This window comes from Phlebotomus papatasi, chromosome 2 (genome assembly GCF_024763615.1).
Source record: "Phlebotomus papatasi isolate M1 chromosome 2, Ppap_2.1, whole genome shotgun sequence".
Classification (NCBI taxonomy): Eukaryota; Metazoa; Arthropoda; class Insecta; order Diptera; family Psychodidae; genus Phlebotomus; species Phlebotomus papatasi.
The window spans coordinates 13162116-13189499 of NC_077223.1; the positions used below are offsets into that span (position 1 = coordinate 13162116).

The 27384-nt window shown below is 33.4% G+C and overlaps 1 protein-coding gene across 1 annotated transcript in view; it reads left to right on the forward strand.

Annotated features, from left to right (window-relative positions):
- LOC129803747 (furin-like protease 2) overlaps positions 1-26859 on the forward strand; it is a 146017-nt gene extending 119158 nt beyond the window's left edge. The window contains exons 10-12 of the mRNA XM_055850518.1: positions 9971-10726; positions 17523-17764; positions 17880-26859. Coding sequence (XP_055706493.1) covers positions 9971-10726; positions 17523-17764; positions 17880-18059 — 1178 coding nt within the window. The 3' untranslated portion in view covers positions 18060-26859. The remainder of the gene's footprint in view (positions 1-9970; positions 10727-17522; positions 17765-17879) is intronic.
- The last annotated feature ends 525 nt before the right edge of the window (positions 26860-27384 follow it).

The window sequence follows — 27384 nt, forward strand, 5'->3', positions numbered from 1 at the left end:
AAAATAATTAAAATTAATTTTCAATATGAGAATTTAAAAATTCGCCATTTTTTAACTTAAAAATTTACTATATAACAAATAGGTGGAGACTTGCAAAAAGTATCCTAGATTCCTTCAACCTTCTACTTTGCAATTACGTATAAACATATGAAAAAAAATAACTTTAGGTAGTCAGGGAAAATTATTTTATTTATGGGACACCGGTGTTCCAATCGTCCTTAAAGGGTTAAAAAGGTATTTTTTAAAGAAATTGCTTAAAATTCGGGCCCGATCTGACAAGGTCGGATTTTACCTGTGACCACAAAGGCTGAGTTGTAAAGAATCTCACGTAAATCGTGAAGTCGAAACTTTTCCTCATAGTTTAAAAAATAAGTTTATTATGATCCTCATTTCCTCCCTACACCTCCCCTTCACCGCAAAATGGTTTTTTTGTGCTTACAGGAAAACACGTCATATGGGATCATAGGGCTTAAAAAAATCTTAAGACAAGAAAAAAAAGACAAGAGAACTTTCAACCGGTCAAAACGCTTAAAATCACGAAAAGAAAATTGATTACACGGTTAATATACGAATTTTATCATAATATTGTTTTCTTGTGTTAAAAACGTTAAGTTGATACACCAAAACATTGATTTTAATTTCGAAAAAGTCATATAATATTATTAGTTCAATAATAATTGAAAAGTTGACTCTATCGAGGTCCCACTGTATTATAATCTAAAGGGACAGATAATCCTAACCGGCTTATGTAGGTGAGATTCTTAACGTGAGCTAACTCGGAGTGCATGCAAATTCGATTTAGAGCTGAAGTTGGGAGACGCCATTCAGTCATCTTGAATCAAATTCGTGAAATTATACAAATTTTGTATTTAAACCAAAATATCAAGGATTTGGATGAACTGACAGAAAAGTGTTATATGGGTGAAATGTAGACCAGAATGTTCTCTATAATTTTCCCATAGAACATGATCTCATCGATTACTCAGAAGCCAAGATAATCGAGGTTTTTTGTTTCTTAACTCGTTTTTTCATCCAGAGTGCCCCAAGTAGTCATTTGTTGAACTTCAACTATATCAAAGAATTGTTGTATTCTGTGGGATTTTCCATTTAAAACCCTATTTTAAGTGTCTTGGTGGAGTAGAGGCAGTCAAATTGGCATCTGAGTGATTTCAAAGCGTTATTATTGGAAAAATCAATTTTTTCACACTTAAACGGCAAAATCGGAGTGATAGCGTAGTCTGAGCGGAAAATGATGTATGGACGAAATGTAGAGACAAATGTGCTCTACAATTATGTTGAAGTAATCATCAAAATCGGTTCAGCGACAGTCGAGATAATTGAGGTTATGTGATATTGAAATTGGTTTTTCGACTGTGGCGCCCCTGGTGTTGGTCCCACGAAGTTCAAATATTCTAGAAAGTTGTAGCATTTGGTGAGATCTTTCGTTTAAGCCCTCATTCATCAAAATCGGTCACATAGAACCGAAGATATGATTTTTTGAATTTCGTGAACTTTGACCCCTCATATCTCCGGTTCTATTGAAACCACAGCGCACATACGCACCACTTTGGAAACGTCCTAGACTGGACTACAACATACTAAAATTTGATTAACTTGCACAATGCCGTTTTTGAGAAAAATGTCTTTGAATTTCGATGAATTTTGACGTTATCACAGCGCCACCTGTGGTGATTTTTTGAACTTCCATCTGAAAGTGCTCATCGAGACGAAACCAAAAAGGTAAAATTTATGTCGATATGTTAATTAGAACCGGAGATAGAGGCCGGTCAATGTTCGAACTTTGACCCCTTATAGCTCGGGTCAGGGGTTATGGATCGACTTAAGGTTTTTTTTGTTTGATAGGTATAATCAACGGCTACAACATACTAAAATTTCAGCCCGATCGCATAAGGAATTTTTGAGTTATTTAACTTTTAAGATTTAAAAATTTTCTTTTTAAAAAAAGCGCCCCTAGCGGTGGTTTTATGAACTTGCGATGTTAGAAGAGGAAGTGGCATTTCACGAGAGCTTTCCAAAAAGTCCTCATTTTTTAAATTCTGACAATTAGAACCGGAGTTATGGCCATTTTAAGAAATTTTTTTTGGACCCTTATAGCTCGGGTCAGGGGGGTCGGGGGACCTTAAGTTTGGTATTGATGGAAAGCTCTAAGGCCCAGCTATAACATACTAAAATTTGAGCCCGATCGATGCCATAGGGGCGGAGCTATTGAGAAAACAAAAAAAGGGGGGTCTTCAAAATGGCGGAAGGAGGGGTGGGGGGTGGGGGGTCAATGCACCAAGTTGCAATTTTCATGCGATATATAACCTTTGCCGAAAACCGCAAGTCGATATCTTTTTTAGTTTAGGAGCTATTAAGCTCCAAAGAGCGGCCGGACGGCCGGCCGGCCGGACGGCCGGCCGGGAACGTAACTTAGCCCCCCATATATTCGTGATCAGGAAGTGGCGAAACACATTTTGGCCAAGTTTGAGCGCGATCGGAGGACATGAAATTTTGTTAGGATTATAGTAGGTGAGATTGTTAAGAATCTCACCTAATAATGATTAGAATACATTTCCATCAGTTTTAAACTAAGCTCTTTCAGGCTTAAGCTGTAAGTCTGTTTAGAACATAAGAGTCTTATGGTGTCTATTAAACTTAGAACCCTTTCTCAGTATATTCGGAATACTTGTACAATTAGATGATGTTCTGGAAAAATTTTTATCAAGTATTTTATTTTCTCCTTACACTCCAAAATTTGATACGCACTCTAATCGAGTCAACCGACCCCAGAAGCCACATTAAAGTTAGTTAGTTTATTGCTTTCGGAAGTGAATTATAATTTTCATAGTCATCCCACAAGCTGCAAATAATTCTAACTTGCTTAAAATATCTTTTGAGAGATCTAAACGAGTTCCAGTCCATTCAACAATTCCAAAAGAATTTTCTGGTGGAAAAATACAAATTCCTAAGATAAGCAAGAATTTTTCCGCATAAAAAATTCACATCCTTTTTTTATTCACATTGCCATGAAGAAATTTTTGTTGTAAATAAAAAATTAGACAACTTCTTAGTTCATGTATGGAAAGAATTTTTTGAGAAATCTTCTTTGAAACTTCTCAGACTACATTATTGAAGATAAAATTGGAAGAGAGAGCAGAGAGAAGAAAATCAATGGAATTACTGCTTCCTATCGTACTATGTAGTTTATCGCTATATTGACTTTCATAATTACTTAATGATGTGCAAACACTTCTCCTAGAAAACGGATTTTGAATGAACCTAGGAGTTTTTTTAAATCCATCACATAATCCCTTTTCACTTTTTATTTTTATTTACTTTACAAACCAACAAATACCACACGATACAAAACTCATCCTGCAAAAGAGCCAACAAGGAATTTAAGTATCTCTGATGAGAATTCTCAAACAGAATATTTTATTTTTTAAATGATTTTTTTGACACTGAGCTTCTTGGAAATTCTAATGAACTGAGAATTATCCGGTGGAAATAATCTCTAATGAAGCGCTTAAAAAAACTGGGGTGGCTCAACCCTTTAACGCCAATTGAATAATCGAATAACTCATTAATTAATTCATAAATCTTAGACTTCTCATCAATGAATTACTCAATTTCCTTTTAGGTACAAAATACGTTAAAAAATTAAACATTCTTACTCTAGATTTTAAATACTCTACAACTTAAAGTATTATAAAATTCTGAGCGTAACCTTTAAAACTTAACTTTCACTTCGGGAAAGTAATCCAGGATATTAAAATACATTTATTTATTTATTAGAAAAGTTTTGTAAATCGTTTCACTAAACCCCTAACCCTAGTCCTAGGCAAAAATTGTTGTTTATATCTTAATGAAAGTTTGTCAGATCTTTCGATTGATAATTTTAACTTAATCCATTCTCTACGATCTTAATCTACGACAGAATGGTGGTGTTGCCCCTACTCCAGGATAGGTTTGAGTTGTTGATTTGAAAAACGCTAGGATAAGGGGAAATCTTTCTCCAGAACATTTTCTTTAGTACATGATGTTCTCATGTGCTTCTGCGTAATCAACATTTTTTGCATTGGTTCCTGTAACGGCTGTTTTCCTCAGTTCTCTTTGTGCTCCAAAGCCACCAAACAGTCGTGACGTGCCAGGAACCAACTCAAGAAAACGTAGATTAGGCAGAAGCACGTAAGAGCAGTCATGTGCTAAAAAAAGCCAAGTAGGGGAAAGTGACCATGCTTGATACGATCCAAGCTTGATAATAACTATTTTTTTCCTATGTTAATCAATAGTTATGACTCATCGCAATATATTTCAATAGCTGGTGCTAAGCCTCACATTTCCTAAAAAAAATAGGATCCTAGCACTTTTTTCCTAGTTTCAGGAAGCAAAAATCAAAAATAGGCCCAAAACTGTAATTTCGATACATGATATTTCCTAAGTATTTCTTAATTAATGTCGCTATTCAGGAAAACTACTATCTTAGGCACATAGAGGGTTCATCAGTACTAATATTTATGTAGAAATATTTTTACTTGGGGGCACTGTTTTTGAGGGTGGTGACAAATTCATAAATTCTACCTGTGTCCATCCTATATTTTAAGAAGGGTCCATGAATGATAATTTTATTGTGGCAAATCTATCATTAGATGTGGTTCTTTCATAATTACACCTATTGTAATCCTCCAATTTTATCGTCAATTGACATAGCTTTCAACCCTGTTGCCTGAATTTTAAGGTTGCAGAGTGACATTTTCATGGACTCAAAGTGAAAAAATGGTTTTCGCTAGCACCCTAATGTCATAAAAACATGGCTTAGAAAAATTACATAAGAGTGATTTTAAAACTAATAACCAGTCTTACAAACGATTTAAGCAGATAGATTAGAGTTCCGTCTAAATATTGATGTGCATTTTTTTTGTATCCGGTGAAATTTTTATAGTAAAAATGGGTCTCCGAATTGTCGAATCAATTTTTATAGAGGAAGGCCCCGGACCCAACTTGTATAAAAATCGCTACTGAATTTCCATTTTCTTCTTGAGGAAAATCTAAGGATTTCCAAGAACTATTTGAGGTTGGATTATGAACCTAATAAGTGAGACATTTTTTTGTCATAGTGCAAGAATCGCTTCGGTTTGTGTGATAATCAGAAAATAATCACAAACCTTGGACATCATTTTACAGTATCAAGCATGGTCACTTTCCCCTATCCCTTTCTTACTTCAGAATTTATTCCATACAACTCATTCTTTTTTCACTTGACAATTTTTGGAGAACCACAGTAGGGTAAATGTCTTAATTCAAAACCATTTCAAGACGCTTTAACTTTGACAGAAGATTCAACACATTAAGTTCATATTTTCTTCTCAAGAGAATTACATAAATTTGCTCCTTGACTCTTCTAGAATGTTACTGTTTAGTGAAAATTCTTTAGATATAATTTGAAAACTTCTTAAATACAAGAAAAATACGCAAGTGTAAAATACTTCTATTGGAAATAAATTAATCCAAATGGAGACAAGGGAAAGTTTCTAATTGGAGACAAACAGTGTAAGTGAAACAGCGACGAAAGGCTTCAAAAACCTTGTTGAGTTGCTCTTGAGCGCAGGATTTGTTCTTATTCCTGGCCTTTTCTCCTTTTCCATTTAAAACAGTAAGAAAATCTCTCAAAAAAATCATATTTCTGGGGTTTCCTATTGAAGCATTTAAACACTTCAGAAAAACCCTTTTTGTTCACGAAATGGGTAATTATTTCATTTGAAACTTCACGTACCGTTAACAATAAAGATTAGCACTTAATTTAACTAAAATTACCCAGAAATATGACATAAATATTAAACGAATCGAATAAACAACAGTCACCTCACTGTGTTTTTCATTGGAAAACATGGTCGATTAATGAAAAATTCGATGGTGAAAACTTTTAATTTTTCTGAGAAATTAACAAATTAAAATTTGTGAATATGAATGGATTTTCGCTTAATTGGAGCAAAATTAACTAAATAATGAAACTGAGGTATAGAAAATTTATTTATTTATTTATTTATTTATTATAACATTTGACTTTTGAGACACAAATCTCTTGAGAGCAAAGTGTGCTAATATAAGAAAAAGAGAGTAACAAGCGTCCACCGCCGCTAATTATTATAAAATTAATAAATATAATAATTTAGTACTGTATTTATCATGAAAACAGTGACGTTTCCATTTGGAGTAGCGAAAAATTTCCATTTGGAGCAGGTTTTGAATTATCTTAATTTACCCTACGTTAATAAGTTTCATTTTTGAATAAAAAAAAACTGCTCTCTCTTGGAGTTCGAGCAGTTAAAAAATACAGCACTTTTAAAAGTTGCAGTTCATTTGACTCATCCTGTATATTCGCATTGTATATTTTGATGCATTAATGTTATTATTATTACCTTAGATTCTAATTCTAACGACTGCCATATAACAAGAAAACCGAAAATGTACGTGGATATAGTACTGACTGACTATTCATAAAATAAATTAATTTGTATTTCAGATAACATTAATTTTCCTTTGAATGTTGCTTTTATACTGAAAAGAGTATTTAATCATTGATAAAATTGAATTGGAGGAAGGGGAGTGCAATTATTATGTTGAATGACCATTTCTAACACCTGCAGTTCTCTTCCACCTTTGCTTTTGGTCTAAGTTGATTCAATTTTAACGTTTCTTACTGAAGTATTTGCAAAGATTTTAATGAAGAATCACTTGTTGAATGACGCATCGTTAACCCATTTATAAAACCGTGATTTACCTGGTTGTTCATTCAAGCGAAAATGACGAATATTTCAAAATAGATTTTTCAACCCTCCAATTTTAGCCTATACTGTTGCAAAGTGGAATAACATACTTTTCTGCCCTTATTTTCCTCATCAGCATGATTATACAGTATTTTACGTGATACGATTAAATAAGATACAGAAACGTAAGGAATATAACACACAAAAGCCGTAAATGAAGCACCTTTTAATTGCTGTCTCTTGTGAAAGTGACGGGAAAATCGTATTGCACAAAGTGGAATATGTAGGCAGATTAGTTCTATTAAATTCAGCACATTTTACTACAATGCACTCTTGAATTAAAATCATCTAAATAGCCTAGACACGCAGTGCTATCATCACATACTTAAGAAATACTACAACGTTTGAATTAAAATTAATTTTATGTAGATATCCTTTGCATTGTCAACTAATATTAATTATGAAAAGTAACAATATCCCACCGAGGCTACTCCACAAACATTGTGCTTACTTTAAAGGCAAAAAACCAACCCTCTGCATAAAAGAGGCAAAAAATATACGAGCATCATATCTTATGCGACAAAACACATATTCTACAGTTTGCAGCATGAAACCCTTTGTAGTGATATGCAGAATTGAATATGTAAACAAGATGAAACAATAGAAATGCAATTTTGTCTAAATGTACAATATGCAGATAACACATCCTTTCACTTCATAACAAAGCTCTCAGGACAATTACGTTAAAATTGAAATAGCGAACAAGAAATATATTGGTTCATATCTGACTTTCCGGTTCGAGCTTTTGAATTTTTAATTCCAAAATGTTTCATATATTAATCTTTAGTGATTACCATTGACTCTTTTACACGTTTCAATGCAAATAACAAGAGTATGGAAAATCAATTTCAGTTGTTCAGTGTTGAATGAACGTACATTTCGATTAAATATCCGATTTTATCAGTATTCAGCACTGCTTTCCAAAATATCAGTTTACTTTTATTTTACTAAAAGTTCATTTGCAATCATTTTAATTGGGAAAATTTTTCACTTCTATATTACATAAATTTCATTTATGATTTTTAATATTTCCAAATAACTGATTAAAAATTTAAAACATTTAAAATTTCATTTATTATTTTATGTTTTATCAAATTTATAACTTGGAGCTTTTAGAAACTTTTATCACTGTGATTACTGTATTCGTTGAGAGCATAATTCTTGTATTACAAATCCGTTCTTCCATCTAAAATCATGAAAATGTGATACAGACTCTTGAGCAAACTTCTCAAAAAAATGTCATACCGTTTTTGGCCACTCTCAGAAATTTAATTTTTAGCAACACTAATACCTAAAATCGTTTCTCGTGACACATGCGATCATGAAGACTTCTTCCCAGTTCTATACCGTTGATAACGAAAGCATGTAAATGAATAGAATTAATATAAACTAAAGAATGAGCTTAGTAAATTCTAAGATGTAATTTTAAACGTTGCTAATGTATGATTTGATGATTTGGTAAACTCACAGAAATTATTGAACAAAGCAACAATAGGGAAAGCTAAAAGTCGTAAGGAAGAGGCAATAACTCAGGGAAACACATCAACTATCTCCAGAGCTTTCGGCTCGGTTTCCAAGCCTTCATCAGTGGCTACTCACGAAAACCAAAATCCCGAAAGGTCCTAAATCCCGAGAGCTAAAATCCCGAAAGCAAAAATCCCGAATTAAGTATCTTAAGTATTCAGGATTTTAGCTTTTGGGATTTTGGCTTTCGCGATTTTTGCTTTTGTGATTTTTACCAGGACCCTGTCCTGCACACAATCCCCTGAAAACGATCCGCCAGCAACCCCCTGTACATGACCAAATACACACGACCTTCTACAAACATCACCTTCAAACGACGTTCTGTAAACAATCCCCTAAAAACAACCCCTGCAAACAACATCCTGCAACGATCCTCTGTACACTGTCTCCTACATATGACTTCCTGCATACGATCTCACGGCTGACTTTATCATCCTGCCGTTCGTAAGCTTTTCTTTAATTCTAGCACTTAAGGATGGTCTGCATCTACTGCACGTGGTAGAAGTGCAAGAATTAAAGAAAAGCTTACGAATAGCATTTTGGCAAAGTTATCCCCGAAGGACAAAGTCACCCATATTTACATTACGCAAACAACGAGTATAATTATGATTAGGAGAAAGTACTCTCCCTTCGAACGTTCATGCCTTCGAATAATGTGAATTTTATTTTAGTTTTCCTAAGAGGCTTACACATTTTTATCAAATATTAGTTGGCTTATCATCAATTGTTGTTATTTACGTGATAATTTAGTGTAAATCTCTTACAAAAAAACAAAAGAAATTCACATTATACGAAGGCATGAAGGTTCGAAGGGAGAGCACTTTCCCCTATCTGCTTGCTAGAACTAGGCCGTTGTGAGAGTGCGAGGGAGAGTGCCTATGGAGAGCGAAGTACATAAAATGTGGAGTCAAGAAACACGTTATCTTATCATCCTCAAGTAGATCTTGAAAAATTCGAAAATCTATTTGAAAATCCAAAAAAGAAACTCTTTTACAACTTGATAATTCCACAAGATGGCTGAGATATATCTTGTTCGAATTTCGAAGTGCTCAAGTGTCAAAATGTGACGGTCTTCACATTGTTATGAGGAAAAACAAAACAGAACAACAACGTTTACTGTCCTTACCCCAGTATTTAATCACTCATTAGTGATTAAGTAACTCTTTTGCGAGGTTTTTAGTGTGATATTTAAAAAAAAATTGTCCCCACCTTGTTCGAAAATTTAGTACGAAAATTCGAAATTTAATTTGAATTCTTCGAACATCAACGACTTTTTGTGCAAATAGAGTTCCATTTACCTTTTATCCAAGACACTATTGGAGAAACAAAATCTACTTTGTTTACACCCTATAGATCTTTTTAAAAACTTCTCTATTTCCTTCTTCTACGATGTTTCGGAGATTGGTTGTCTCCTACTTCAGATATGGGTAGATAAGGGGTAGTTCTTCTTGGCTTTTCGGAACGAACTAGGTGAAGTTCTTGTGATCCTCTTATCTTGGCTTTGCAAGTATTAGTCGAAAATGAGATTAAGGTGCTGAGGGCCACTTCTCTTGTCTAAAACCCTATTAGTTAAGATCTATAAGTGCTTTTTAATGTAATAATGTATAATTTTTCTTTAGCTGAGTACGCGGAGAATGGCCATTGCCATCCGTGTCACTCAACGTGTGAGTCATGCACAGGGCCGTCAGAACACGACTGCCTCTCGTGCTCGGCTTCTCTGCTGCTGCAGAACAGCCGATGCGTGAGTGCGTGCGACGACAGTTACTACATGGAGGCAGGTGTGTGCGTGCGTTGCCTACACACATGCACGAAGTGCGTGTCACGCATGAACTGCACAGTATGTGCACGTGGTCTACAGTTGCAGTCAGGTGAGTGTCGAACCACGTGCGCCGAGGGCTACTACAGCGATCGTGGCAACTGTGCCAAGTGCTACCTTAGCTGTCAAACGTGCAGTGGTCCACGGCGTGATCAGTGCGTGACGTGTCCGACGGGTTGGCAACTTGCCAGTGGCGAATGCCATCCCGAGTGCCCAGAGGGCTTCTTTAAGGGTCCTTTCGGGTGTCAGAAGTGCCATCACTACTGTCGCACGTGCAACGGAGCTGGTCCGCTAGCGTGCACATCCTGCCCGTCACACTTTATGCTTGACGGTGGTTTGTGCATGGAGTGCCTAGGCTCACAGTACTACGATCCACCGACACAGACGTGCAAGACGTGCCACGAGTCGTGTCGCTCATGCAGCGGACCCGGCCAGTATTCCTGCGTCACATGCGCCTTCCCGCTCCATCTCGACCGCCTAAATAATCAATGTGTGCCTTGTTGTGCATCCGACGCAGCCCCCGATGACCAAACTTGTTGCCATTGCAACAAAGATACAGGTGAGCATTTTCCCTTGCTTTTGCCCAATCTAAAGTCACACTATAAGTCCACACAATCTCCCCACTTATCTCCGACAATGCTTCACGCTAAAAGTTAATACCTTGCTAAAGCATTGTAACACTCCTCAAGCTCGAGACGTAATTGTTTCATTTGATATTTTGATACAGTACCAAAATTTAAATGAGAATTTAAGTTTCTAAAATAATCAATGATTGAGTTATAACATATCGGAACCTTGGAAAGATTATTGAACTCCTATTGATGATGCAATGTACTAACATATTGACTATATCTCACCTAAAATTAATAGGATATTTTAATCCGACAATCGATTACTGTGTTCATTGTTCCACGCATAGGGATCTTATCGGATTATAATCCTCCTAATCTTCCAAAGTCATTTCCTTCCCTTCATCGAGATACCCTTAAAATTATTCAAAATGTCTCAATATGGGAAGAACCATAATGGATATTTGCACGTGTTTGAGATATCAAGAATTAATAAGCAATATCTCAAATTCCCTTCCGGATTTTGGAATATTTCAGAGAAAAGAATCAGCTTTTGTATTCTCACCCAATTTCTGATTCTTCCACGGTTGAGAGAGGGACTAAATTTACATTACCATTTACACAACAAATAGATACCTTCAATCCCCCCGTGAACTTTTCAATTCAAACTCCATGGTGAAAATGGTGAGAGGTTTAAGATTTCTATCGCCTCTTCTATGATAGTCACTTTAAAATATTCCCTCGTGTCGTCTTTTTCATGAATATTAGGTCAAATTCTTATATCTTAACTTCTGTAAACATCTATTGTAATTGAAGTTATCGAAAAAATCTCAGAGTATGGCAGGAGTATGATTTCGGTTCCCTGGAAATTAGTTTCAACCCCTATCACGGAAATGAGATTTAGCCTTATGCCCTAGACACACTTACGACTTAAGCCGAGAGACGACTTAGTGGAAAATGATGGAAATATAGTTTGACGATTATTTATAATATCATTACGCTAAGCCGCCTCTCGGCTAATCCTCAGGTCTGTCAAGGCCCTCATACGGGCATCAGACCGAATGCCCTAGACACACTTACGATTTAAGCCGAGAGTCGACTTTTAGTGGAAAATTATGGAAATGTAGTTTAATCATTATTTCGAATATAATTTCGCTAAGCCGTCTCTCGGCTAATCCTCAGGTCTGTCGAAGCCTTAAGGCTTAACCATATAGCTTAACTGTTACAATTTCTTATCAGTCAAGATATTTTGGAAAATTTAATTTAGGATTGGATTATTAAGGACAAACGACCTATTAGGTTCTGTGACAGCAATAAAATTGGTTTTAGGATCCTGAGACTTTCCGAAACTAGGCTAAACCTCTATTATAAAGACCGCTCTACGTACATACTTTTCTAGATTCATAAGAAATTCCCCAAGGAATAAAATAGCTGACTTACCGAACCGAGTCTTTGACAAGGCTTTAAATTCCTCCAGAAGCTCTTACGTCCCTTAAGAGAGTGCCAGTTTACGTTTAATAGTTGCAAAGATAAAGCCAAGAACGCTATAAGCAGATTAAAATAATTTTGGTTCACTAACGCCTTAATTAGAGAATCGTAGAAGATAATATAGACATAGAGAATAAAATGCTTCTTTGGTCCTTTAAATACTTCTCTCTGGATAATTGGTGATCCTGAGTGTTCAAGATAAATCACTCTTATGTTTATGTTCACAAATTTACTTTAGGAGAGAACCTGTATATTTGAGTTTTGGGAAGTTTGAGACACGGTGGATTATTCTTTGAATATTTAATTAAATGTGACAAAAACTATACTAAGCGATATACAAAGTTTCAAGATAAGTTTCTGAGTTTTGTAAATAACGCCTTAAAGTCAAGATCTAAAAAAGTGTCTCAAACATGCCGTATTCCTGCTTAAACTCCAAATAAAGTTTATCATTAAATACTGCTATAATTTCTCTGAATACTATAAATGTAAACATGTTCCTAAAGCGTAACTTTCCTAAAAGATACATTCAAATGGAAAATTCCACGAAATTAATTCGCAATTCGAGGTAAATTTCATTGAAAAACAACTGCAAGTATTCCGTATGAAGTTATACAGATGTATCATTGGTATTCTTATTAATAAAATTTATTTGAGAATTGTACTATAACTTTTCTGTTTACATTTCGTATACTTCCTAAGCGGATCTATTGATTACTTTCTGTGTTTCAGTACGTTTTATTGCAGTAAATTCCACTAATAAGTTTAGTATGTATTCGAGTAAGAGTTCATGGGATTTTGTTCCTTCAGGAACGTTTTCACCTTAAGGCTTATAATTCATGTGAATAACATATTCTAGTAGAAGTAGTTTTCTAGCAGCAGTCTTCACTGAAATCAGCAGAAGTACCTTACTGTTCAATCTCACATTGACATTCCCGTTTTAAAATATTTCACCTCACAACCAGAAAATTTGAGAAAAGCAAAACATTGGGTAAATTTCATTGCATTTCCTGCGGTGCTTTCTGTAAAATTTCCCAATTTTTCGGTTATTCGTGTAGCATCCGTGGATAATTTTCCCACCTTCGCATTTGCATTTCTATGCCATTTTAAAGAACGAGAAACATTTTTATTGGGTGCAATAGTTTGGCTTCCTGTTGCGAATGGCATTGATGATTGTTCTTTTATTTTTGGAATCTCAAATTCCTAGCGAAAAAGTTTAATAAAAAGTTGAATAAAAGTTCAATAAATTCTAATGCCTCTGGCAAACCTGTTAGATAAAGGAAAATTTCACTAAATTAATATTTCTATTCCTGTATTTCTCGAACACATCGAACATGTCTTTTGTACTCAAATTTAAATTGAATTTGTTGTGATGTTTAAAAAGGAGAACAACTAGAAAACCTGTACGATAGTATTAGATAGGTACACGGAATATATTTCAAAAAGAAGCGGATAGAAATTTGGATTTTGACTTCAAAGAGCAAGAGATATATGATAATGAAATCTATCGATTTTGAGTTTTGTGGATATTTTGACAACTTATTCCTATAAGGACAAGATTCGGATTACAATTAGCCTACTGCACCCTAATCAGGAATCGAACAGCGTATATTTACTGGAGACTTATACGAAAACCTCTGATGTAACCTAAATTCACAGTGTATAATAAATTGAATTGAACCGTTACCGATAAATTTGTAAAGCCGAGTATTCTCGTTCAAAACTTGTTCTCTGCTAATTCAGCTCCATTCCGTTTCAAAACCCAAAATCCAAAAAGCCAAAATATGGAAGATCAAAATCCCCAACAATAAAATCTCGAATAGTTTAAAACTTGAAGGGGACGAAATTATACGAAGCCAGATTCCCGAACGCCAAAATGCCGAAAGGGCCAAAACACGAAAGCCAAAATCCTGAACGCCAAAATCCCGAATGTTTGATATCCTGAAAGGGATCAAATTATATGAAGGATAATGTGTAGAATAATTTCCCAAGACACAGAAAATTTCCCTTTGCCTCCAACAAACGAGGGTGCAATCCTGGAAGTAGGCATGATACTTTTAAAAAGTCAGAATTTCGGATTTCGGGGTTTTCACTTTTTCGAAATTTTGACCCATTCGAGATTTTGATGTTCGGGATTTTGACTCTTCGGACATTTGACGATTTCATGATTTCACTTTTCGGCATATTGGCCCATTCGGGATTTCGATTCATTCTTTCCATTCACAAGTAGATCTTCAAAAATTCGAAAATCTATTTGAGAAGCCAAAAAAGAGACTGTCTTACTTCTTGATAATTCCGCAAGGTGGCTGAGGTACATACTGTTAGAATTTCGAAGTGCTCAAGTGTCAAAATGTGACGGTCTTTACATTGTTGTGAGGAAAAAACAGAACAACGACATTTGATGTTCTTGCCCCAGTATTTAATCACTCCATAATCACTGAGAAACTCTTTTGCCAGCTTTTTAGTGCAATATTTCATAAATTTTCCCAATTTTCCCCACCTTGTTCGAAAATTTAGTATGAAAATTCGAAATTGAATTTGAATTCTTCGAATTTCAATGACTTTTTGTGCAAATAGAGTTCCATTTACCGTTTATCCAAGACACTATTGGAGAATCAAAATCTACTTCTGTTTAAGCTCATTTGGGATTTTGGTTTTCGGGATCTTATCGTTCAGAATTTGGACCCAGGACCCCGTATTTACACTCAGCTCTTCGTTATCCGGCTGATTGGGTTAAAAATGACATTTAGGTTTCTTGAATCTGGCAAACGGTTTTTCTATTTTGTGCTCTGTGGATTTGTTGTCTGTCCTTGAACGACAAAATTTTCTTTGTGATAGGGGAGACCGGTGAGGTTTGGGACAGGGGTAGTGTGGGACAAGGCGATTTTTTCAATTAATTTTTGAAATAAGTGGGATTTACCCACTACTGTATCGTAGGCAATATTAAGATGTATCTTGACTAAAAGAATGGATATCCTCAGTTTTATTGTTTTAATTCTATGAATATTATTTTAAAAATTGATAAAAATCGTATATTTTGACGTCTCAGTTTTCCTCTTTGTATTTTATATCAGCGATATATAATCAAAACTTTTTTATCTCATTAGGTAGCAGTGTAATCTGGGAACATATTTTTATAAAAGTTTCAGAGATTATACGCTCTTGTTTTTTACATAAAGGTTTTAAATACCAAAACTACACGTGGGGATATTTGGGACGCCTGAAAGGGGATGAATGGGACGTTGATTTTCGACAAGATTGTAGGTGGCGTGCAATTTATTATTGTCAAAATGGAAAGTAATGCCCAGTTTCTACTGTAAATCTCCCTCTGGTGCAAAGTTTATCAGTGCAGCAGATTTCTCTAACTACAGGGACAATTAAACCATAATTGTCTTGGGAATCAATAATTCCTTCTCAGAGGATATTCGATCTTTGCCCAATCTAGTTAAAACTATTTTTTTCGAAAATTTCTCGAAGAAGTTTTCCAGAAAAGGCAAGGTGAGAGATAATTCAGAGAAATAATGAGAAAACAGGTACAATGCAGTTGTCGTAAAATGAAACAGGAATCTATCAATGAGTTCAAAACTAAGAGTTGCAAGAAAATCTACTCGCCTGAGGAATTTGATAATCAGGATTGCAATATTTAGAATAAAAAAAGAAAAGAAATGTAGATGGAAAATAAGAAGAAAATACTTTAAATAATTGATTGACAATAAATGACTCTACCGTACAAATAAAATTGATATTAATTTCTAAGTGTAAATAAAAGATGAAACATTTTTATTTCTATGAGAAATATTTTTAATCTGCTAATTAAAATTAATTAACGTGTTCCAGTGTTACAAATTATGCGAGAAAAAACGCGTCCCAAACATCACCTTTTGCGTCCCATACTGCCCCACATCGGGGAGGTTTGGGACAAAGCGTCAAGTAAAATGTTTTATCTTCTCCAAGAAAACTCAGTTGTTTTCCAAGTTCTATCGAGTACTTTTTATAAAGTCACTACCCATAAGTATCCCATAGACCGCATAAAATTGGAATACACTATCGTGGTTTTTTGGAATAGTGTCTCAAAGTCAAAACATGAAAAAGTGTCCCAAACCTCCCCGGTCTTCCCTATATTCACGTTTCATTTTGCAGCACAATTTACGGTTTATCATATGAAAATAAAATTTGAAATAATCAACCGTCACGTCGGTGTTTAGCAACTGCAACCCGTATATCGAAGTGTCGGTTAACGAAGAGCTGAGATTGTAATATAAATCGCACTAATGAATAGAAATTAATTATTTCAAATCAATGGCAAAATTAAAACACAGATTGACCTTTAAGCTTTTCTCTCCTTTACTCTCCCTACAACGTTTTGAAGTCTTATTATTCGGAAAAAGGCCTCCGAAACGTCGTAGGGAGAATAAAGGAGAGAAAAGCTCAAAGGTCAATCCGCGTTTTAATTTTCCCATAATCCAATAGTGACCGAATTCTTATGCCCATCGCACAATAACTTTTGTTTGTAAACATGTTTTCATAATTTCCTATGAGAGAGAGTGAGATGACTAGATCTACATTTCATTCACTCTCACTGAAATGTCAAAAACATGTTTACAAAACGAAAGTTATTGTGCGTTGGTCATTAATATCAAATCAATATTTATAGCGTGAACATAGTGTTTCTCACATGAATTATAGCTTTAACGTGAAAAATCGTTTGATCCGATGTCTAAGTCTTTTGAACTTTTAATATATTTTTTTTTGGTCAAAATAACAAAATCCTGATGAATATAACTGTTCTAATTGAGTAAAAATGCACTATGAGACCCTAAAGAAAGTCCCATCATCCGGAATCCGAACGTTGTTTATTTAAAGAAAAAAAAGTAGAAAATGAGATCTGAAACGAATTTTCTATCTTGATTATTATTATGTTTAGGTGATTTATGAATTAATTTAAATCGAGTGTGAAATACGCCTTTTTAGATCTATTTTGCAAATGCATTTGAAAGTCAGAAAATGAAGTTTAGGTCTTTTACTAAATGTTCTTCGTTTTTTTTGCCGACGTTTACTTATTAATCACAATTTTAAAATGTAATAATATTAATAATACGGTATTTTCATAAAGTTTTCATTTGTATTCCAAATAGAACTTTCAAGTATAATGGAGTATTTTTTTAATTGAGAATCTTACCTGCTGGAAATGTAAAAGGAGTAAATGGTGCTTCGAGGGAACTAAATTTAATACAAAATAGAGGATTTTTGTTTCTGTATGTGTGAAGATTAAATGTTATATCTTGGCTGTTGATTTTCCAGGTGGTTGCATAAATTCATCTCCGGCCGGAAAGAGGCGGATACAAATTGGGGCGGAACAGGCACTGAGTCAACTTGGTGTGGGTGCTTTTGGTGCTTTTGGCCAGACGGCATCAACATTTCTGGATCCTGAGGCTAAAGGATTCCTCAATCACCTAACATCACCCCAAATAACCATTGCAGCCCTCACTGTAGCTGCACTATTGCTCATTATTTGCATTATTCTCATTGTTACAGTTGTAAAGGTAAGTGCTTTTGTCTAGGCCATGGGGAACAGCTGGTCCTGTCTGATTAATTTTCCCGGAATACCAATTAATTGGTCATTTTTGTTTATCTTCCTGACTATTTGCGGATGTACAGAAAAATAGTTACCATCGATATACGGGAATCAAGTATAATAAATTGTCACAGAATTACCAGAAGACTGTGGTGAGAGTTCCAGTAGAGGATACAATGGTTGGAGGCCTGTGTCATGACGATGACGATGAGGAAGATGAAGAAGAGGCTGACGGTGAAGTTACCTTGTATAGAAATACATGAAAATATGTAGGGGGCAGGGAAACCATTGAAGGTGGTTCGAGGCGTCCCAATGGGGCTAAACAATTAAATACAATAGAGAAAAAGAGCAACAAGGTGGGTAGATTAAATGAGAATACTCCGTTAATGGGTTCACAAGAAACAGAAGCATGAGATTTTAACAATAGAACAAGGAATACAGCCAAATACACAACAAGTATAAGTTGAGCAAATGACGAACAAAACAAAAAAAAATAACAAAACTGATGAAAAAGACAAAATAAACATAGCCAAGTATTGCAACAGCATATTCTAATTATTACTAAAATGATACAGCAAAAAAAAGAGAGGAGAAAAAGTAACTTGATAATGAAAAGCAACAACTACTGATTAAAGAAAACATTTATATAGAAATGAATACTACTACCATAGACCATTCTCTTAGCCATAAAACAGTTGTTGAGGACTTTTCTTCATTTTCCCCTCTGTAATTTTCATAAGTTTGTTTCTATGTTTAATACGTGCTTGTTTTCTTAACCCAAACTTTGTCTATAAAGTTCGTATCTTGCTGCTGGGAGTGCAGAGGAAATTAAGGAAATGTCTCTATCACTTGCCCTGTCTGAAATATATGTGCTTAAAATCTGTCAAACTTACAATTTGATGTCACTTACTGAAAAGTGCACTGAATGTAATTAATTGAAGTTTTGTCCCAATTTCATTTTCTTAAAAGTCAGCGGTACTTTACTGTCTGGTAGCCCTTTATTGACGTTGCACTGACGTGAAACATGTCCCGTTGGTGTGACGTTGGCAAATGCTGTGATACTTCACGCAAAATAAAATAAATTCCTTAACGCATACTCTGCAGATACTACACGTAGCGACATCTACCTTCCAACTAAATATACTTAAACATTTTTGACATTGTTTGCTAAACTTTGACATTTGAAAAGAAAATGACAGCTGTCATACAAGTTCATTAATTTGGTACAGTAGTGTGTCGCTATAGTTCATATTTGGTTCCAAATTTGACACTTGGGTCGCACTATAGTCCATGTCATTTTTTAAAATTATCAACGACTTTTAGTATTGAAATTGCTCGCCGGGCTTCCACTTTCTTTGCGATTGTGGTACTTGTCCTCGTTCTCTTCATTATGGATCACAATTATCGCAACTACTCAATAAAGTTTGCCAGAAATATTAAAATAATTTTGACAACATTGCATGTCGCGTACTAAAAAACATAACCTAGCTTAAAATCAGTGTTTTGAAATCAACGGTCGATAAATTGTGGACTATAGAGCGATGGCCAATAGCGGGGCTCTACTGTAATTTCAAGCTGTGTTCCTGTGTACCCGTGTTAAACGATACTTCATAAGCTTCATAAGAAACACAGAATTTTCTTCGCTCAGTACGTTCACTTGATATAAGGGTATTCCGGGTTTAAAAACATTGCTGGAACCGAAAAACCACACGAATTTATAATTAGCAATGCAGAATAATTGCTATATCTACGCATTTGCCCTGAGTTCCTAAACTAATTGTTTGATTATTTAAACATTTTTTTAAATAAATATTTTAAAGGTTTAAATTCAAAATACAGTGCCGGCTTCGTTATCCGGATGATTGGGAGACAATATGACAGATGTCCGCTTCGCAATCCGGATGGATTTTTTGAATTTGTTCAATGTCTTGAAAATATAATACAAGATTTTTCTGTAGAATTAATATAAAAGTTTTAAAGATGCTCAAAAAGACATAATTAGAGAATTCTATGCTATTAAACTTCATTTATTAAGCAAAAACATCACAGGATAATTCATTTTCAGTGCTGAAAGCACATGCATACATTACCTCAAAATTATTTTGAATGTAACCGTCGATAACTCGTCTGGATTACGCCGATCCGGATTACAGAGCGGGCATGGTATACAATTTATCACCCAACAATAGGGAAAAGTCATCATTATTTTGCTAATCCCGGAACCCTAATGCAATAGGCAGGCTTGCAACTTAAGCCGAGAGACGGCTTAACGTAATTATAATCAAAATAATGATCAGATTACAGTTTCATCAGCTTCTGACTAATCCGTCTTTCCCAATCGGTCTTTCTTGGCTAAAAAATCTCATTTGATGAGTAATTTTTCAGTCGTACGTACGTAATTTTATGGTCGTCCTGAGCATTCACAGCAAGAGTTTGCCCAATAGAAAGGCATTCGAAGATCGCTTTCGAAAGCTAACGAAATGATATTTTTACTTTTCGTTTCATTCGCGTGGTGGCTGAAAGACTTATTTTTTCGAATTTCGAAGTGTATCGAATGTCAACGTGTGTCAGTCTTAACTTTATTAATGGGAAACAAAAGAGCCTCAGTGGATCAGTTGGTAGAGTAGTGTCTCTATGACTGTGAAGTCTCGGGTTCAAAACTCGGCAGCTGCAGATTTTTCAGTAGCCATATCGAATTAGTCCAGTGAATGGACTAATTCGATACTTATGTACTTCCTGCTCGAATTTCGAAGTGCCTAATTGTCAAAATTTGATCTTTATTTTGTTGTGAGGAAAAATACCCTATTTTATTAATGTGACTTCTGACAATGCCACGTGATCTGAAATGGTACTGTCGCATCTGCAGAATCACATTTTCGAAAAAGCCCTCCTGAGATTCAAATGCAATTTGTTAGATATCAGTGTCAGAAAGTTATAGAATTCCCCTACAGAAGGCTAAAAAGTTCACATATTCGCCGTTTTTGTGCTGGCTGTCCTTCCATTTTCGAAATTCTTAACACTTCAGTTGTCAACATTGTCAATAACAGTGGACTTTTGTGTAGTTTTTTGAAACTTCAGAATGGTAAAACGTTTGAATTTCAACTTCAAATGGAAAGTTCTTAAATCGCGCGTAATTCAACTGTGAGAGAGAGAAAGAGACACAAATAACCCACTTAACAAACGTCTGGCGGCGCTGCGGTTGCAAAAAATCTCTGAAATGCGACAAAATATTTTCTTCTCTATTTTATCTTTATTAGCAGGTCGTGTCCCTTCTTGAAATATGTACTTTTGCATTCCTAATGAACCAAAATAGTGTTGCACAAAAGGGTTTTTCTCAAACCTATCCTGAATTTTGGGACAGCTCAAAAGAAGATGAGTCTTCCACCTCAAAATTTCATCCCAATGTTTTTGTTGTAATATCGACAGTTATGCACTATTAACCCAAATAACTGTATTCAACTAAATTATTGAAAGGATTTTCTTGTGAAAAGGACTTAACTCTAGGGAATTAAACAATTTTCACATTAAAAAACCTCTCATTTTCTCTACGTGAATTTTCGCGCCATTTCGAAGAATGCCAACAGGCACCACCAAATTCACTTCGGCTTTTCTTTTAGCTCACCGTTAAGATAGTGCTAAGAGTATCTAACGGCGATTTACCCCTAAATATTAGTTGGGATAAGTATTAACTGAAAATTTTGTGTTAGGGGAAATTTCTTCGAAATTCAAAAAAAAAAACTGTCAGCGCTAAAGCGGTGAATATTAGTATTTCTCATATAAGCTTTCGGTGGTTTTTCGAAAAGATTTCTTTTGATTTAAAACATTTACATGAAGGTTATTATCGATTGATCCTTACTGAATTACTTAATCTTGGAGACTTTTAAAAAGAAACTTTTTCATCTAAAAACGAATAATGATAGTAGAATCTTTAATATAAAAGATTCGCTATGAACACTAGCGACATCTATTAGAAAATAAATTAAAAAATCTATATAGCTGTAATATCAAGAAAATTGTAACTTTAATCTGAGCAAAGAGTCCTAGAGCTTTCAAACTTGAAGTAGCAAATCACTGTGCCAAGTAACTATAATTTGAGATCTTTGGGATAATCAAAGGATTATCCAAAAAATTTCTATTTTCGAAAGAAATTCGTATATGAATTGCCCTGATCTTCCCTAGGGCTAAGTTATTATATGCCTAAAATCTCCATCTTCCAATCAGTAGAGATACGAACATTGGACAAAGCGCGATATAATTAAAATTTAAGAATTTTTTCCATTTTACTCTGTTATCTGGAAGATTATTGAAATTTTAGTACACTATTTTACAACTTGTTTAATATAAATTTGTCCATGAATATTATGAATATTTAAATTGCTTTCTAGACGTTCTGTATAGGACCAATAGTGGACCTTAAATTAAATAAATCTGTTTCTTTGTTCACTTAAACAAAGTCTCGTGTCCTTTTGTTTGACTAATTCCTTTGGTTTTTTAGTAAATGAATGTAAATTGAAATTGGAACAAAGGAAATAATTTAGTGAGTTGAAAACCCTTTATCAATTTATGTACATGACAAAGCCATTCCAATTGAAAATCTCTCAATTTCTGACTATTATTTCTTTTAAATTTCCTTTTGATTTACCAAATGAAAATGAACATTATTTTTCCTCTATTACTTCTTGTGTTTGTAAATTTTTATACTCAGTTCTTCAATTTGTATTACGAAGTATGATTGGTTGTAAAAATTGTTTATTAATTTTTTTTCTAAGCAGTAATAGTTTTTAAAAGGAACATCCTATCGGCTTAAGAAAAATTGAGGAACCAAAAGAATTGATAGAGGAATGAAAATTTATATATATAAAATAATAAAAAAAAAGAAATATAAAACTTGTTATAATAATAAAACAAAAATACGCCAAGAATTCAATGAAAAAGGATCTCTATTTCATTTTTATTGGCAATTAAAAAGGAAGAAATAAAACAAAAGTGAAATTCAGAAACTGAATAAACTAAATAAAAAGTGAAGATTGCGTCTTCTGTAAATAAATAAATATATATAAAAATGATTTAAAAAATATAAATATTAATAATACTATATTTAACTAAATATTATAATACAATTTATTGAAATTATTATACCTTTATTATTAAAAAAGAAAAAAAAAGAAAAAAACAAGAGAAACGCGAGACACTAAAGTGAAACATGGAAAATGGTTAAATGTAAAACAGTTTTTATACGAAACAGTAAACGTTTTAAGTAGGAAAAAAATTATAAAAAAAAATAAACAAAAAAAGGAATTGCGAAATAAATATCTAAAGAGGATTCTTTGTTATTTTGTTATTTAAGTATAATTGTGATGTGATTTTTGCCGTGTTATAAAACAATGTTTTTCATATACACAAGAAAACATTTATTAAAATAATATTACTCAAAATTAGAAAATAATGCTGGAAGTGACAAAAAAAATGAATAAAGCCAATTTCCATGATTGACAACAAAATTTAAATGAGAATTATCGAAAAATTGAGGTGAATTTAATAAAAGTATTACAATATATTTTTTTTAATTTTATTAAGTTCACAAGATAAACTGCAAGAACAAAAATAATATTACATGCTACAAATTGCATTAGAAACCACCAAAAGAACATAATTGTGATAAAATATCAAATCACACCGGAAAATCATGAAAACTAATGTAAATTTTTTTATTTCCCATTTTTTTTACAAGCAACATAATGTTTTTTTAAATAAAGAAAAATATTTGAAAAACAACCAACAGTAAATAGGAATATATTTTAGGTGAGAATTTTATTAGGTTAATTTATGTAATAGAGAAAAATGAATATAAAACTAATGTAAATTTTTATTTCTTTCACACTTCAAAATACCAACTTAAAAAAAATGTAATATAAAGTAAAGAAGTATTTATCATCACTTTCAATCCCTTTATAAAAAGAGAGTTGAGAACCTCTTAAGCTTTTTTGCTAAAGAGAATGTAAAATAAACATTAGTAAAAACCGATGGAAACTAAGTGGAAGACTTTGAAGAAGGAATAAAAAATCCAAGGAGCTGTACACGGAGCTTTTTTACGTGCAAAAATATTTTTTGTCCTGCTCACTCGAGCGACAGACTTGTCAAAAATATTAGTGGTTTCTGTGCAAACTGCTAGAATTCTAGCAAAATTTTCAGATTTTTTATTTAAAGGTTTTATCAAATTCCTGCAAATTACTGGAATTGAAGAAACCTCACTAGACTGGGACCGAAAAAAGAACGTTCGTTTAGAGAAGTGGCTGACTTGGTAACGGAATGGAAAGGGTTGTATTAAGGTCTGTGTCCTAGGTCTTAAAGTAGTTTCTTTAGACCCTGGAAAAAAGAATTTCATAATGCAAAAGTAAAAGCCAATATGATTTTTTAGCAGTGCTAGAATTTTGCAATAATTCTAGCAAAATTAAAGATTTACATAAAAATGTCTGAAATTTCAGATATACGAGTTTTTGTTAGACTTATGAAAGACTACGACGATTTTTGGAAAACTGCTAGAATATTTGCAATCACTTAAAAGTCCTGCAAAAAGATTTATAGGTACCGTAGATGCGGGTGACTTTGACCCCTTAAATTCGTAAGCTTTTTTTTATTCTAATGTTTAAGAATGGTCCACACCGATTAAACATGGTCGATCGGATCGGTGAAGACCCTCATTAAGTGCTAGAATTAAAGAAAAGTTTACGAACAAGAAAGTCACCCACGGATAAATTTCTAGATTTTTTTATACAACGTATTCCAAAAAAAAACACTGTTTAGAGAAAAACGTTGAGGAACTGCTAGAATAATCAGGATAAAATTCCATAGATACAAAAATTTTAAAACGTGCGTCAAAAGAAATCCAGCAGTCTGCAAGAAATTTTCTAAGTATTTCTAAACAAATAAATGCTGATTCAATTGTACGCATGATGCCGTTTCTTAGACTTGTAGTGAGTCGAAACGAGTTGAAGTGCACACGGCAATTGGTTGAGATCAGTGGCAAAGATAATCAGGGCCGATGCCCCCACAGTTCAGTTGGTAGATCATTTGCCTAAAAAAAGTGAAAGCTCCAGTTCAGGCCATGGTGAAGATAGAAATTTTTTCCTGGCCCTACTTGGGTGAAATTTTTTGGATTTGGGTAACCCCAGTTCTGATTGTCGGCCCTTTGTGTGCAGAAATACAAAAATTATTGGGATTACGTACAAAGCGAATAGAAGTCTGTTTAAAAACACTCATAATAAATAATTTTCATTCACAAGAAAAAAACTGCTGCAATTTTTCTAATTAGGGAAGCAAGAATTATAGTTAAATGCTATAATTCCAAATTATTCTATTTAGTTTTGCAATTTAAAAAAAAAAGTTTTGTTAAATTAACAGGAAAAGTTTAATTTTGCTCAATTTAGACAAATTAATATTGCGAAAATTCTAGCAGTTAATGAATTTCTTAGAGCAAAATCACATTGACGGTGAAATGCTCACCATCACCGTTAAAGCCTAATCGTATTTCATAAATTTATGCAATTTGTGCATGAATTTACGCTTCAATGTGATTTTGCTCTAAGAAATTCATTAACTGCTAGAATTTTCTCAATATTGATTTGTCTAAATGGAGCAAATGATTTCATTGATATTCTCGATTGATATCAAATAATGTTTAAAAAATATCATCTATGATGTACTTTAAAATAGTGCTAGAATTTTTGCAGTTATTCATGTAATTAAATGAATTGTTATTAAACGGTTTATTGCTGAGGGGAAAAAGTGCTAGAATAACCGCGATCACAATTTTTAAAAATAATTGAAAGCAAATGATTTTAGTAATATTTGTTTATTATTTCTCAAATTTTCCTAAAGATTTCTTTATTTTTTTTTATTTTAAGAAAATAAAACTTCTAGAATTTTTACGATCATTATTTGCGCAGATTTGTGAAGATGGAAACCGTAAAGTAAGCCAGTCTCCAGTAATTCATATTCTAAAATTATCAACTAAAATACTTGAAAGTAAATTATTTATTTATGAAAACTTCAAATTACATGGATAAAAAGTCCGGAAGTCAGAGTTTGAAATAAAAATTCTTGCAGCTGTTGAGTCATATTGAGAATATCCTTAAGAATACAATGAGTATAGAGAAAAAGGAAAAATAATTTTTTTGACCTTGTCGCAAAAATACTAAAATACTTAATGGATAATCTACTTGCTAGAAAATCAAATATAGTTCTTCTAGAATTTTTGGGCATTTTTTATTCTTTTGCATATGAGTTAGTGGAACAGAGAATTTTTACACAGAAAAAGCTCCATGAGTAGCCCCTTAATGTGTATAATTAATATACTAAATTTTATTAATTGTGACTATTGTGATTTTTGAGGAGCGTTTGAATAAAAGTCAAAAGGCAAATAAAGTGATGAGTAATAAGAAGATATACGAAATTGAAATAAAAAGAACAAGTTAATTTTTTATTTTGTATTCTTTGTTATTTTGTTGTAGTGCACATTTAGAGAGAATTTATTAAAAAATTGTTCAGAGCTGTGAAGTATCACAAAATAGACAAAATGAAAAGGATACAGTAGTGCTTACGGGGCACTGAAAAAATGTATTTCTGATGACATAAACTCATAAAGTGACAATTTTATTTTTGCCTCAAGTAAAGCTCCCCATAGAACAGTGTTAAGCTGATAAAATTTCTTCTTTCTTCCCTTTTTTCCGTTGAAAAATACATAACTTTGACTGGAGGAACAAGAGAAAAAAAACAAATATGAAAAAATGCTCCACTTTTTTGAAACCTTTTGAATATAACTAGTAAATAATAAAAGAGTGAATTCTCCTTGAGAGAATGTATAAATTGCCAATGTTTTAAGCACAATGTGAAGAGGAGTATTACACAAAAGAGATGATTTCAAAAGAGAATGTGAAGTATGAAGAGAATGAGAGGAGAAAAAAAGAGAAAAAAAACAACCATGAAATACATTAAACAAAATTCCAAATGTTTTTATAATATACCTTAAAAATATTAATATAATGTGGTGATATGTTAAATCAATTTTGAATTTCTTTTATTGCCATTCCCAACACACGGTGTACCTACATTTTGATAATCTACCAAAGTGGAAGACACAGAAATAAGCATTCTTACAGGGGTTGCGGATTTTACGGCGATTACCAGCATCTGACTCAACAAAGGTAATAGTATTAAATATATATATATCGTATTAAATATATTACCCTCAAATATTGTTTTAATAGAAAAACATTTCGTATTAAGGGAGGCTGAATTACAAAGGCCAAAAAATATGTTTGTTTTTTTTTAATTGACTTAAATCGATAGACAAACTATCTAGCAAAAGGAGAGTAAGCATCGAGAACTTTGAAATTTTTTTCTCATCTGTTAATTTTTACGATTTTGTCGAATTAGCGTTAAAAATACCAAAAAAAAACTTATGGACCAATTAAAATAAATTCGAGTCTATCCATGGTGCTATTCCAATAAAAAATTAACATTTTTTAGCACCTTACTGTTCTCAAGTGCTTCTAGATATTTGACCGTTTATTATATTGACTCCTGCCA